Genomic DNA, 15,577 nt, shown 5'->3' on the forward strand with positions numbered 1-15,577 from the left:
ATTGGTATGCTTTTTTCAAATCAATTATCGCAAAAAAATTGCAGCCTGCTAAGTTCTGCGAGTAATCAAATATGAGACGCACTGGATATCTATCAGAAATGGTTCTATTATTCAGCATTCTAAAATCTTCACAGGGTCTCCATGCATCATTTTTCTACTTGACGAGATGCAATGGTGAAGATCAAGGGCTATTTGACGGTTGTGCAATTCCTAGCTGCATCATGTCCTGGAATTCCTGCTTAGCTATTTTGAACATTTCTGTGCTCAACGGACGAGGTTGCGATCAGACAGGCAGTCCAGGAATTGTTTTGATATAATGTACCGTCGTGTGCTTAATTTCTTGTGGTAGACCAGGTAATTTAGTCAAATTAGGAAATTCTGAGAGAATTTTGCTAAATCTGCATGTAATGTTGACCGTTTTGATGCTTCCCTGTAGGTCAGTACCTCTGCAAACTGTCTTTGTTTGTAAATTAGTTGTTTCATCAATGAGTCTGGAATTCTTGATGTCGAAGATATATGCAGAGATCACTGCTGGTGTCTATTAAAAATTGAATATTTGCGTCCTGTATATGGGTCATTCTTTTACAAACCGTACACCAACCATACCTTGACATTTTAAAATTGGCTGAATTTTTTTTTATAGATTTTATAGATAAAATCATTTCACACGTATTTCAGGATTTTGCCGGCAAACATTTTTTTTTCACTGATATTTACGATTGAAATATTGCCGATTTTCTCAATTTTTATGAACTTGCTATGCATTATGTTAATTATCTTCAGTTGTGTTGATCACATCAGTATTGTTTTTTTTTATTATATTTACTATGAACTCAACTTTGAAGTAATTCAAAAAAAATAATGTTTTTGCTAATTATTTTAACAATAATAACAATTGATTGTTCACATTGGTTTTACATAAAAACCATATTGTTTCTTTTTTTATCTACTTAAAAATTATTTTTACTATTCGATGGGTGGCTGTTACATCGGAAGATATTAAATGTTTTCGAGGGCAAGTCGCGCCGCGCGTCCATTTGGAAGACGCATCGCGCGTATTAAATGAGTACAAGTACTATTTTTAACTAAAATATTTTACAACTTTGTTACTGAAAAAAAAAATATATATTATCTAAAATATGTAGTAGTATTTAATTGTTGTTTTGGAAAGTGCTCCCAGTGTCCTGGCCTAAAAAATTTGATCACAGAATTAGAAAATATTATTGAGGAAAATTATATTGACAAAATTAGGTACAGAGAGTAGACTAACGTTGATAGAACTATGTTGCAATTAATGATATTCCCAGTAGGCCACTTTGGAAAAATCATTACATTCATTTCTTGTAAAAAACATAATGATTTTATGACAAAAAAGGAAAAACTATCACAGAATGAATGCACCAGTGAAGAATATATTGTTGCCGATAAGAAATTGAAGACAAGATTTAAAAATGCGGTCACAGTGAAAGGCACCTTGGAATATCATTGTATTATACCTATTAAAAAAAGTAAAGTGCGGGTCAAGAACTTTCTTTTGCAAAAGGAACGCGATTCAACTGTTTTTCAACTTGTTAAAGTTGTGACATGGAATGTATATTATGTAGTACATCAAAAGAAGCTATGTTATATAAACTCAATTAAAATGCAATAAATGAATTATTTTTCAATCGCATTTTCTTGTATTTATTTTTTAACGAAATAAAACCTACCCAATACAATTAATTTAACTTTTGTTCATATTCCAACGAATAATAAGTTTTAGTTTATCAGCTTCAAAAATATGAGCATTTTGTATAAAATATGTGCTACTACATATTTTAGAAAATATATTTATTTTTCCTCAGTAACGAAGTTGTAAAATATTTTAGTTAAAAATAGTACTTGTACTCAATTAATACGCGCGATGCGTCTTTCAAACGGACGCGCGGCGCAACTTGCGCTCGAAAACATTTAATATCTTCCGATGTAACAGCCACCCATCGAATAGTAAAAATAATTTTTAAGTAGATAAAAAAAGAAATAATGTGGTTTTTTACGCAATCGATTTAAGTTGGGGCGCCCGTATGTAAAACCAATGTAAACAATCAATTGTTATTATTGTTAAAATAATTGCAAAAACATTACCATACGCGCGATGCGTCTTTCAAACGGACGCGCGGCGCGACTTGCGCTCGAAAACATTTAATATCTTCCAATGTAACAGCTACCCCATCGAATAGTAAAAATAATTTTTAAGTGGATAAAAATAGAAACAATATGTTTTTTTACGTAATCGATTTAAGTTGCGGCGCCCGTATGTAAAACCAATGTAAACAATCAATTGTTATTATTGTTAAAATAATTGCAAAAACATTATTTTTTTTTAATTACTTCAAAGTTGAGTTTATAATGAATATAACAAAAAAACAACAATACTGATCTGATCAACACAACTGAAGATAATTAACATAATGCAGAGCAGGTTCATGAAAATTGAGAAAATCGGCAATATTTCAATCGTGAATATCAACGAAAAAAAATTTTTGCCGGCAAAATCCTGAAATACGTGTCAAATGATTTTATCTATAATATCTATAAAAAAAAATCAGCCAATTCTAAAATGTCATTTTTTTTTTACCAAAATCCGTACGATTTGTAAAAGAATGATCCATATGACAAACATGCGGCGGAATGATGGTAGGCAAACACTAGCCGCCTTTATTGTGGTGATACCACCATAATCTATAGTGTCCTCTACTGTTACTACGAATACGCGATTGGCTTCTTGATCGAAAGCGTCGACGACCTCTACTTTGTTGATTACTTAACAGCATTGTCATAGTTTTCGTGAAGTCTTCAATACGTTGTGACAATAATGCAATGTCGTTTGTAGGTTGTTTAATTTCGGTCCCACAGGTGCACTGGTGACTTCGCTGCTGTCGGCTATAGCGGCTAAGTCCTCAACATTCATTGATTGATGTGCTTTCAAGACCTGTTGCGTGAACGTAAGAAATTTTTTAAGCCAAAGCGTTTTTAGAAATACTTGATCAATTGTTGTGCCGGCTAACGACTCTAAATGTCTTAGGAATTGCGATGGCTCATGTTCTCCTAATTCTTCGTGTTGCAGGAATCGTCTAATTTTTTTGTCTTCCGAAAGCGATTGCCGTCTAATTACTTTAGTTTTTAACTTTGTGTATGGGTCGACCGGCGACGGATTAATTATGATGTTTTCGACTTTTCTAGCTAATCGTTTGTCCAGAAATGATAATATGTGTTCATATTTACTTTCTTCACTTTTTATCCGGTTTTCATTAAAATAGGCTTCGATCATCGCGAACCATAATTGCGGTTCGTCGTACCAAAATTGCGGAATTTGTCTGGCTATACCTAGTGTACCTGTCGCTTCACTTTCACTGGCAGGGCCTAGCACGGCTTTTTTATCTACTTGATTTTTCATTGTAAATTAACTTAAAAATGCAAAATAAAAACAACACTTCTATCACAAAAAAATAAAATCACTTTTAAAACACTTCACAAAAGAGGTTTGCATATTCAATTAAAAAAAAAAAACACTCACTCTATTTGTAGCCGTTATCAGATCATGTCGGGTCACCAATGAAGCGGTTGATAGATTAAAGACTGTTTGATATGGTTTGCTATAGTTTATTTGTGGTGGAACATAGATACAATATTTGTATTGTATTGGTGTATCACAGTTGGCTGCCAAAGGTAGAATAGGCCCTTTGCTTAGGTCTTCTCCCTTTTATATCGGACGGAGGCGGCCGACTTGATGCGTGCGCGCATCCCAAATGACACAGGGCCGTACTTAATGCAGGGCTGTACTTAGGTGTCGCCGCATACACATACACGCACACACACACACACATATATATATATATATATATATATATATATATTAGGGTGGTCCTTAAAATGGTCATTTTCGAATTTCCTTGCTCCCAGGGGCTCAAATGGTTCCAAATAGATAAAAAACAATTCTCTGAAAGTTTTAGCTCTTAATATTAACGTTTAGATAGAGCGCAATTCAATCAAAGTTTGTATGGGGAGAGCATGTAAAAAAATTTGAAAATTAAAAAAAAATGTTTTAGGTATAACTTAGCGACAAATGAATGAGTTTTATTCATTCATTTGTTCGCTAAATTACAAATTACTTACTTTCGCAAAAGTACAAATTACTTGTACTCATTTAATACGTGCGATGTGTCTTTCAAACGGACGCGCGGCGCGACTTGCGCTCGAAAACATTTAATATCTTCCGATGTAACAGCCACCCATCGAATAGTAAAAATAATTTTTAAGTAGATAAAAAAAGAAACAATGTGGTTTTTTACGCAATCGATTTAAGTTGGGGCGCCCGTATGTAAAACCAATGTAAACAATCAATTGTTATTATTGTTAAAATAATTGCAAAAACATTATCATACGCGCGATGCGTCTTTCAAACGGACGCGCGGCGCGACTTGCTCTTGAAAACATTTAATATCTTCCGATGTAACAGCTACCCCATCGAATAGTAAAAATAATTTTTAAGTGGATAAAAATAGAAACAATATGTTTTTTTACGTAATCGATTTAAGTTGCGGCGCCCGTATGTAAAACCAATGTAAACAATCAATTGTTATTATTGTTAAAATAATTGCAAAAACATTATTTTTTTTGAATTACTTCAAAGTTGAGTTTATAATGAATATAACAAAAAAACAACAATACTGATCTGATCAACACAACTGAAGATAATTAACATAATGCAGAGCAGGTTCATGAAAATTGAGAAAATCGGCAATATTTGAATCGTGAATATCAACGAAAAAAAATTTTTGCCGGCAAAATCCTGAAATACGTGTCAAATGATTTTATCTATAATATCTATAAAAAAAAAATCAGCCAATTCTAAAATGTCAATTTTTTTTTACCAAAATCCGTACGATTTGTAAAAGAATGACCCATATGACAAACATGCGGCGGAATGATGGTAGGCAAACACTAGCCGCCTTTATTGTGGTGATACCACCATAATCTATAGTGTCCTCTACTGTTACTACGAATACGCGATTGGCTTCTTGATCGAAAGCGTCGACGACCTCTACTTTGTTGATTACTTAACAGCATTGTCATAGTTTTCGTGAAGTCTTCAATACGTTGTGACAATAATGCAATGTCGTTTGTAGGTTCTTTAATCTCGGTCCCACAGGTGCACTGGTGACTTCGCTGCTGTCGGCTATAGCGGCTAAGTCCTCAACACTCATTGATTGATGTGCTTTCAAGACCTGTTGCGTGAAGGTAAGCAATTTTTGAAGCCAAAGCGTTTTTAGAAATACTTGATCAATTGTTGTGCCGGCTAACGACTCTAAATGTCTTAGGAATTGCGATGGCTCATGTTCTCCTAATTATTCGTGTTGCAGGAATCGTCTAATTTTTTTTTGTCTTCCGAAAGCGATTGCCGTCTAATTACTTTAGTTTTTAACTTTGTGTATGGGTCGACCGGCGGCGGATTAATTATGATGTCTTCGACTTTTCTAGCTAATCGTTTGTCCAGAAATGATAATATGTGTTCATATTTACTTTCTTCACTTTTTATCCGGTTTTCATTAAAATAGGCTTCGATCATCGCGAACCATAATTGCGGTTCGTCGTACCAAAATTGCGGAATTTGTCTGGCTATACCTAGTGTACCTGTCGCTTCACTTTCACTGGCAGGGCCTAGCACGGCTTTTTTATCTACTTGATTTTTAATTGTAAATTAACTTAAAAATGCAAAATAAAAACAACACTTCTATCACAAAAAAATAAAATCACTTTTAAAACACTTCACAAAAGAGGTTTGCATATTAAATTAAAAAAAAAAAACACTCACTCTATTTGTAGCCGTTATCAGATCATGTCGGGTCACCAATGAAGCGGTTGATAGATTAAAGACTGTTTGATATGGTTTGCTATAGTTTATTTGTGGTGGAACATAGATACAATATTTGTATTGTATTGGTATATCACAGTTGGCTGCCAAAGGTAGAATAGGCCCTTTGCTTAGGTCTTCTCCCTTTTATATCGGACGGAGGCGGCCAACTTGATGCGTGCGCGCATCCCAAATGACACAGGGCCGTACTTAATGCAGGGCTGTACTTAGGTGTCGCCGCATACACATACACGCACACACACACACACACATATATATATATATATATATATATATATATATATATATATATTAGGGTGGTCCTTAAAATGATCATTTTCGAATTTCCTTGCTCCCAGGGGCTCAAATGGTTCCAAATAGATAAAAAACAATTCTCTGAAAGTTTTAGCTCTTAATATTAACGTTTAGATAGAGCGCAATTCAATCAAAATTTGTATGGGGAGAGCATGTAAAAAAATTTGAAAATTAAAAAAAAATGTTTTAGGTATAACTTAGCGACAAATGAATGAGTTTTATTCATTCATTTGTTCGCTAAATTACAAATTACTTACTTTCGCAAAAGTACAAATTACTTGTACTCATTTAATACGCGCGATGCGTCTTTCAAACGGACGCGCGGCGCGACTTGCGCTCGAAAACATTTAATATCTTCCGATGTAACAGCCACCCATCGAATAGTAAAAATAATTTTTAAGTAGATAAAAAAAGAAACAATGTGGTTTTTTACGCAATCGATTTAAGTTGGGGCGCCCGTATGTAAAACCAATGTAAACAATCAATTGTTATTATTGTTAAAATAATTGCAAAAACATTATCATACGCGCGATGCGTCTTTCAAACGGACGCGCGGCGCGACTTGCGCTCGAAAACATTTAATATCTTCCGATGTAACAGCTACCCCATCGAATAGTAAAAATAATTTTTAAGTGGATAAAAATAGAAACAATATGTTTTTTTACGTAATCGATTTAAGTTGCGGCGCCCGTATGTAAAACCAATGTAAACAATCAATTGTTATTATTGTTAAAATAATTGCAAAAACATTATTTTTTTTGAATTACTTCAAAGTTGAGTTTATAATGAATATAACAAAAAAACAACAATACTGATCTGATCAACACAACTGAAGATAATTAACATAATGCAGAGCAGGTTCATGAAAATTGAGAAAATCGGCAATATTTCAATCGTGAATATCAACGAAAAAAAATTTTTGCCGGCAAAATCCTGAAATACGTGTCAAATGATTTTATCCATAATATCTATAAAAAAAAATCAGCCAATTCTAAAATGTCAATTTTTTTTTTACCAAAATCCGTACGATTTGTAAAAGAATGACCCATATGACAAACATGCGGCGGAATGATGGTAGGCAAACACTAGCCGCCTTTATTGTGGTGATACCACCATAATCTATAGTGTCCTCTACTGTTACTACGAATACGCGATTGGCTTCTTGATCGAAAGCGTCGACGACCTCTACTTTGTTGATTACTTAACAGCATTGTCATAGTTTTCGTGAAGTCTTCAATACGTTGTGATAATAATGCAATGTCGTTTGTAGGTTGTTTAATCTCGGTCCCACAGGTGCACTGGTGACTTCGCTGCTGTCGGCTATAGCGGCTAAGTCCTCAACACTCATTGATTGATGTGCTTTCAAGACCTGTTGCGTGAAGGTAAGCAATTTTTGAAGCCAAAGCGTTTTTAGAAATACTTGATCAATTGTTGTGCCGGCTAACGACTCTAAATGTCTTAGGAATTGCGATGGCTCATGTTCTCCTAATTCTTCGTGTTGCAGGAATCGTCTAATTTTTTTGTCTTCCGAAAGCGATTGCCGTCTAATTACCTTAGTTTTTAACTTTGTGTATGGGTCGACCGGCGGCGGATTAATTATGATGTCTTCGACTTTTCTAGCTAATCGTTTGTCCAGAAATGATAATATGTGTTCATATTTACTTTCTTCACTTTTTATCCGATTTTCATTAAAATAGGCTTCGATCATCGCGAACCATAATTGCGGTTCGTCGTACCAAAATTGCGGAATTTGTCTGGCTATACCTAGTGTACCTGTCGCTTCACTTTCACTGGAAGGGCCTAGCACGGCTTTTTTATCTACTTGATTTTTAATTGTAAATTAACTTAAAAATGCAAAATAAAAACAACACTTCTATCACAAAAAAATAAAATCACTTTTAAAACACTTCACAAAAGAGGTTTGCATATTAAATTTAAAAAAAAAAACACTCACTCTATTTGTAGCCGTTATCAGATCATGTCGGGTCACCAATGAAGCGGTTGATAGATTAAACACTGTTTGATATGGTTTGCTATAGTTTATTTGTGGTGGAACATAGATACAATATTTGTATTGTATTGGTATATCACAGTTGGCTGCCAAAGGTAGAATAGGCCCTTTGCTTAGGTCTTCTCCCTTTTATATCGGACGGAGGCGGCCAACTTGATGCGTGCGCGCATCCCAAATGACACAGGGCCGTACTTAATGCAGGGCTGTACTTAGGTGTCGCCGCATACACATACACGCACACACACACACACATATATATATATATATATATATATATATATATATATATATATATTAGGGTGGTCCTTAAAATGATCATTTTCGAATTTCCTTGCTCCCAGGGGCTCAAATGGTTCCAAATAGATAAAAAACAATTCTCTGAAAGTTTTAGCTCTTAATATTAACGTTTAGATAGAGCGCAATTCAATCAAAGTTTGTATGGGGAGAGCATGTAAAAAAATTTGAAAATTAAAAAAAAATGTTTTAGGTATAACTTAGCGACAAATGAATGAGTTTTATTCATTCATTTGTTCGCTAAATTACAAATTACTTACTTTCGCAAAAGTACAAATTACTTGTACTCATTTAATACGCGCGATGCGTCTTTCAAACGGACGCGCGGCGCGACTTGCGCTCGAAAACATTTAATATCTTCCGATGTAACAGCCACCCATCGAATAGTAAAAATAATTTTTAAGTAGATAAAAAAAGAAACAATGTGGTTTTTTACGCAATCGATTTAAGTTGGGGCGCCCGTATGTAAAACCAATGTAAACAATCAATTGTTATTATTGTTAAAATAATTGCAAAAACATTATCATACGCGCGATGCGTCTTTCAAACGGACGCGCGGCGCGACTTGCGCTCGAAAACATTTAATATCTTCCGATGTAACAGCTACCCCATCGAATAGTAAAAATAATTTTTAAGTGGATAAAAATAGAAACAATATGTTTTTTTACGTAATCGATTTAAGTTGCGGCGCCCGTATGTAAAACCAATGTAAACAATCAATTGTTATTATTGTTAAAATAATTTCAAAAACATTATTTTTTTTGAATTACTTCAAAGTTGAGTTTATAATGAATATAACAAAAAAACAACAATACTGATCTGATCAACACAACTGAAGATAATTAACATAATGCAGAGCAGGTTCATGAAAATTGAGAAAATTGGCAATATTTCAATCGTGAATATCAACGAAAAAAAATTTTTGCCGGCAAAATCCTGAAATACGTGTCAAATGATTTTATCCATAATATCTATAAAAAAAAATCAGCCAATTCTAAAATGTCAATTTTTTTTTTACCAAAATCCGTACGATTTGTAAAAGAATGACCCATATGACAAACATGCGGCGGAATGATGGTAGGCAAACACTAGCCGCCTTTATTGTGGTGATACCACCATAATCTATAGTGTCCTCTACTGTTACTACGAATACGCGATTGGCTTCTTGATCGAAAGCGTCGACGACCTCTACTTTGTTGATTACTTAACAGCATTGTCATAGTTTTCGTGAAGTCCTCAATACGTTGTGACAATAATGCAATGTCGTTTGTAGGTTGTTTAATCTCGGTCCCACAGGTGCACTGGTGACTTCGATGCTGTCGGCTATAGCGGCTAAGTCCTCAACACTCATTGATTGATGTGCTTTCAAGACCTGTTGCGTGAAGGTAAGCAATTTTTGAAGCCAAAGCGTTTTTAGAAATACTTGATCAATTGTTGTGCCGGCTAACGACTCTAAATGTCTTAGGAATTGCGATGGCTCATGTTCTCCTAATTCTTCGTGTTGCAGGAATCGTCTAATTTTTTTGTCTTCCGAAAGCGATTGCCGTCTAATTACCTTAGTTTTTAACTTTGTGTATGGGTCGACCGGCGGCGGATTAATTATGATGTCTTCGACTTTTCTAGCTAATCGTTTGTCCAGAAATGATAACATGTGTTCATATTTACTTTCTTCACTTTTTATCCGATTTTCATTAAAATAGGCTTCGATCATCGCGAACCATAATTGCGGTTCGTCGTACCAAAATTGCGGAATTTGTCTGGCTATACCTAGTGTACCTGTCGCTTCACTTTCACTGGAAGGGCCTAGCACGGCTTTTTTATCTACTTGATTTTTCATTGTAAATTAACTTAAAAATGCAAAATAAAAACAACACTTCTATCACAAAAAAATAAAATCACTTTTAAAACACTTCACAAAAGAGGTTTGCATATTAAATTTAAAAAAAAAAACACTCACTCTATTTGTAGCCGTTATCAGATCATGTCGGGTCACCAATGAAGCGGTTGATAGATTAAAGACTGTTTGATATGGTTTGCTATAGTTTATTTGTGGTGGAACATAGATACAATATTTGTATTGTATTGGTATATCACAGTTGGCTGCCAAAGGTAGAATAGGCCCTTTGCTTAGGTCTTCTCCCTTTTATATCGGACGGAGGCGGCCAACTTGATGCGTGCGCGCATCCCAAATGACACAGGGCCGTACTTAATGCAGGGCTGTACTTAGGTGTCGCCGCATACACATACACGCACACACACACACACATATATATATATATATATATATATAATATCTATATAATATATATATATATATATATATATATATATATATATATATATATATATACATATATGTGTATGTGTGTGTGTAAGAAAATTCAATGTTTAGAAATATTTATCAAACTTTTCTATACAAAGTGTGGTCTCTCGAGTGACGCCGAGGGACATTTACGCTCTCAGGTTCCTTTTTCTTTTTCACCCTCTTTCGCGGTGTCACTTTCCTGTAATCTTCACTCTCCCAATCGGTATCCATGTCTGTACGGTTCGAGAGCGTATCATATTTATTTTTTAGTGCAGTGCTTGTCTGCACATCCATCTTTTGATATCTTACCGACATCCTAAATTTTTTTCCATGCCCCTGCCCGGGAATTATCCTGCTTCTTAAATGATTTTGCGCTCTGATTTTAAAGTTTATTAAAATTGTGGCGATATCAAGCAGGCTGGTTTTTATTTGTAAAAAACATTCGGACATGTCATGTATATTTTTGATATCGAAATATTTTTATAGTTAATAAATTTATATTTTTTTATTATGTTGGGAGTTTCTAATTTTATATATTATCATAATCATTACGACTCCCACATTGGTGACTCACGACGATGGAGATGAAGATAAAGGAGTTTTATTTTTCGAAGATTTGAGAAAAAATGATTTTGACGCAGCACCATAATCACTGGTCTTCAGTGACGACCTATAAGGTATGTCCAGTCCAATCCATCATAGTTAACGCACTTACTATCTGGATCAGACTTCCGAAGTTACTCATTTGGTATACCCAGACCTCAGTGTTTTGGAGCCTGAACTTTTCATTGGAATGCAATTCAACCTCTCTTTCTCTGTTAACTCAACAAATCGTCTTATAATGCTACCTCCCATTATCGGTGACAACGACGAATCAAAACAAAATTTGACATAATTTATTGGATTCCACAATTCTGGACTCTTATGTCAAAGAAACCAATGATCCTGATTTGGATAAAGAGCCAACTTCTTTCTCTGATCGGAACTCATCAGATACGAATGCAACGCTTGCAGAAATGGAAACTGTACCCATAAATTATGCATTCTAAACATTAAGTAATTCTGATATAACTAATACCAATTAGATGGAGGCTGAATCTTAGAAGTTCACCGACATCGAAGTACAGGAAATTTTCCACATGTTTTTCATTAATCAGAACCTTATGCAGAATATGGAGTTGATGGCAGGTCGAATCACCACATACGGTGGATCTGCTGACGAAACATGGAAATTTGTAATTAACCAGTATTACAACACTGGTCTGCTATAATCTGCTTTCCCACCACATTTTTATAACGTGTTTCCCTGTGTTTTTTTTTTTTTTTTTTTTAAACTGTGAGATCAACACTGGTCAGGGAGTGTGTGGCGATATCAAGCAGGCTGGTTTTTATTTGTAAAAAACATTCGGACATGTCATGTATATTTTTGATATCGAAATATTTTTATAGTTAATAAATTTATATTTTTTTATTATGTTGGGAGTTTCTAATTTTATATATTATCATAATCATTACGACTCCCACAAAATGATATATAAAAAAGATTTTACAATTTTGAAAAAGAAAAACACTCTTTAATGGGTGCTTACTTACTTCTCATTATCCGATTGCTTTTATAAAAGCATGATTAAAATCAATTCTGGACATAATACTTCTTTCAAAAAAATCTAATGATCTGTAATACTGACGCTGTGGCCACGCGCCTTATATAGGGGGATAGGTCGTATAGAAATGCAATGCGAGCGAACTTAGGCTAAAGTACGCTGTGTTGTTCAGACAGGTTCGAATATCATTGGTGTATTTTATACAGTACTAGCAAACCCGACGAACTTCGTTTCGCCACCAGATGGTTTTGTGAGAAAGATGAAGAAATTTTTTGTTTGTTTTATAATTGATAAGGAAAAATTTGATCTTATACAACAGTAATGAATTTATTTCGATTACAAAAATGAAGTGTTTTTTAGTTGAACTTTTCTAAGTAAATGAAAGTGAATCCGCAAATTATCCGTTTCATTGAAGTGCTCTTTGGTAAACCACATTTTTTTTTGGTCTGACGTTAACACAAACAAAGCGGATGGTTTTCCAACTCGTGAACAGGCAACGTATAACTGCCCATGTGCAAAACAATGATTTTTTAAATAATCTATTTGAAATTTATCCCGCAAACATTAAGCGATTGGTCTTGCGACTTATTATTGCGAACGCAAGGCAAACTGGAAATTGCAATCGTTTGAAGTCAAACGGAAGATCAGTCGGAATCATTGGTATGTCACCAAATCGCCAGCAATTTTTGATTGAATGGTGAAATTCAGTGCGTGTACATCATTATTCTTTGCGACAAGAATTGCTCGTTGACTTAACCAAGCATAATTCTGATAATTCTTATAATGGCACTACTCGAATTTTTAATTACGGTGCGTGAAGTTCCAGCAATTTGCAGTAGGGCACGATGCCATGCACCACTAATTTTCTGAACTTTTCTTGCTGAGCCCGAGACCTTTCCAACAAATGCAAAATTGTCGAAATCGGTTCGTGCGTTCTGGAGTTATTTCGTCAGGAAGAAAAACCCGACTTATTTCTATATATATAGAAGATAATCTAGTTGAAATTATTTAAAACAATTGTTGATTATTTTTATTACTCAAATTTTTAATTACGGTGCATAAATTTCCAGCAATTTACATTGGGGCACGATGCCATGCACCGCTAATTTTCTTAGCTATAAACCTTGCGGAGCCCGAGACCTTTCCAACGAATGCAAAATTGTCGAAATCGGTTCGTGCGTTCTGGAGTTATTTCGTGGAAGGAAAACCCGACTTATTTATATATATATAGAAGATAGTCGATACATTTAGTCACTCAACTATATAGCGGCGTTACTTTTAATAATGCCGTAGACCGTCAATAATAAACAAATTAATTTATGAGTAAAAGTTTTCCGAGAGAATTTATTACACATTATTAAAAACGAACGAACACGTTAACTCGGAGTATTTTCTATAAGCAAATTTTCACAAATCAATAATTTTTATAATTGAACCAGTTTTTGTAGGACTTTAATGGTTTAGTATGTTCATTAAGACCAAGTAATCTATCGTTATACCAAGTAAATCATCTAATTTTGATTTTAACAAACGTCAACAAAACTACTCATTTTCTTAAACTTTGATGAATTTTAAAAATTAAACTACTCATCGTAAGGCCGTAAAGTTTCAGTAAGTTCTATAAGACCATGATATATATATCGCCAAAGAAAGTTTCATAAAAATCGGCTTCAACAGTTAATTACAAGAAAACGGCTCGGTAGATTTTCACCTAAAAATAGTCAGTATTATTTCCAACTAATGTCTTTCAAACAGTTTTTGATTTTTTAAAATCGCTTCGGTAAAATGAGCTTAAATGTGGACGAAAAGTTTAACACTATTTTTCAAATTAAAAAAAAAGGTTCGGCAGATCGTGTCACAAAACTGACAAACTATAGTGCTTATTGAGATACATCGAATAGCCTTTACATTTCTGAAATCGGTTCAGGCGTTTTTGAGCAAACGTCGATGAAATGTCTAATTTTGACAAATGCCAAAAAAACGACACCAATTTTTGCAATCTTTGACAAATTTTCAAAGCCAAAAGAGTTGTCGTAGGACGGTAATATTTTAGTATGATCTAGACGACTATGATATCTACCGTCAAAAAAAAAATCATAAAAATCGTCAATTTTTTTTTTTTTTTTTAATTTTATTACAAGAAAACTGCCCGACCGATCTTTACCAAAAACTAATCAGCACGATTCCCAACCCAATATCTTTCGAACGGTTTTTGAATTTTCAGAATCGATTCAGAATTGCGGGCCAAAACGTGGTCGATTTTTTTTTTCATTTTAATGCTATTTATAAAAAACGGCTTGGACGCTAGTCCTCATCAAAATACATCGAATGGCTTTTAAATTTTTGAAATCGGTCGAGCCGTTTTCGAAAAAACGTCGACTTACGTCAAAAAAATTGTTCACATACACGCACACACACATACTTTTTCCAAATTTGGTCTCATTTGTTTCAGAATGGTTTGAAACGTCGAGAAATCATAAAATTAGCGAATCGGATTTTTTGATGAAAACATAAACTTCTCCTTCAGGAAGTTAATAAATATATTTCAGTAAATATAAATGTGTACATAATATTTCTTATTTCGTTCGGATTTATACCCGTTTGTTTATTATCCATCTTATATGGTAAAAAAATAGTTAATATTTAAAATATAAAAGTTGTGACATAATTGTGTGACAAAAAAAAGAGGAAAGGAAAATTTTCCTTCCAAAAAAAAATACATAGCAATATTTATAATAAGAGATAATTACACAATAAAAGAAAAAAAAACTAATGATTTATTCGTTCTAAAGAAAAATTCGTAACGAGCCAAGTATCATCCGCTGATATGGATCGATCAGTATATAGTTTGGCATGGCGTGTTTGCCATACCAAACCATGTTTTTAGTAAATTGGCCGAGACCCGCGATGTTGGTATTAGGATGATCCCCACATTTTTGATAAACATTTTCGGTGAGCTTTTTTATATGGTCGAGTGTTGTCGGTACGTCAGTGTGTTCGTGCATGTATTTTGTAGAGTAGTAATGTCTAGTCAATGGGTCCCTTATTTTGTTAAGTACTAAGTCGTAGTGTCTTATTTTGTAATGTCTGTAGTTTCCGTAAGTTGGTCACATATTTTAGAAAATATATTTATTTTTTCTCAGTAACGAAGTTGT

General features: G+C 34.1%; 3 protein-coding genes across 3 annotated transcripts; all 3 read right to left on the minus strand.

Moving 5' to 3' along the window:
* Nucleotides 1-2,815: 2,815 nt before the first annotated feature.
* Nucleotides 2,816-3,436, minus strand: LOC113375792. Its single transcript, XM_026615739.1, has one exon. It carries the CDS (start codon nt 3,434-3,436, stop codon nt 2,816-2,818), a length of 621 nt encoding a protein of 206 aa, XP_026471524.1.
* Nucleotides 3,437-7,421: 3,985 nt separating this feature from the next.
* On the minus strand, nt 7,422-7,916 carry LOC113375793. Its single transcript, XM_026615740.1, has one exon. It carries the CDS (start codon nt 7,914-7,916, stop codon nt 7,422-7,424), a length of 495 nt encoding a protein of 164 aa, XP_026471525.1.
* Nucleotides 7,917-9,729: 1,813 nt separating this feature from the next.
* LOC113375794 lies at nt 9,730-10,350 on the minus strand. Its single transcript, XM_026615741.1, has one exon. It carries the CDS (start codon nt 10,348-10,350, stop codon nt 9,730-9,732), a length of 621 nt encoding a protein of 206 aa, XP_026471526.1.
* Nucleotides 10,351-15,577: the final 5,227 nt, after the last annotated feature.

The sequence above is a fragment of the Ctenocephalides felis genome, unplaced genomic scaffold (assembly GCF_003426905.1).
Source record: "Ctenocephalides felis isolate EL2017-DRISC unplaced genomic scaffold, ASM342690v1 CF-g0.4_SCAFFOLD_01886, whole genome shotgun sequence".
Classification (NCBI taxonomy): domain Eukaryota; kingdom Metazoa; phylum Arthropoda; class Insecta; order Siphonaptera; family Pulicidae; genus Ctenocephalides; species Ctenocephalides felis.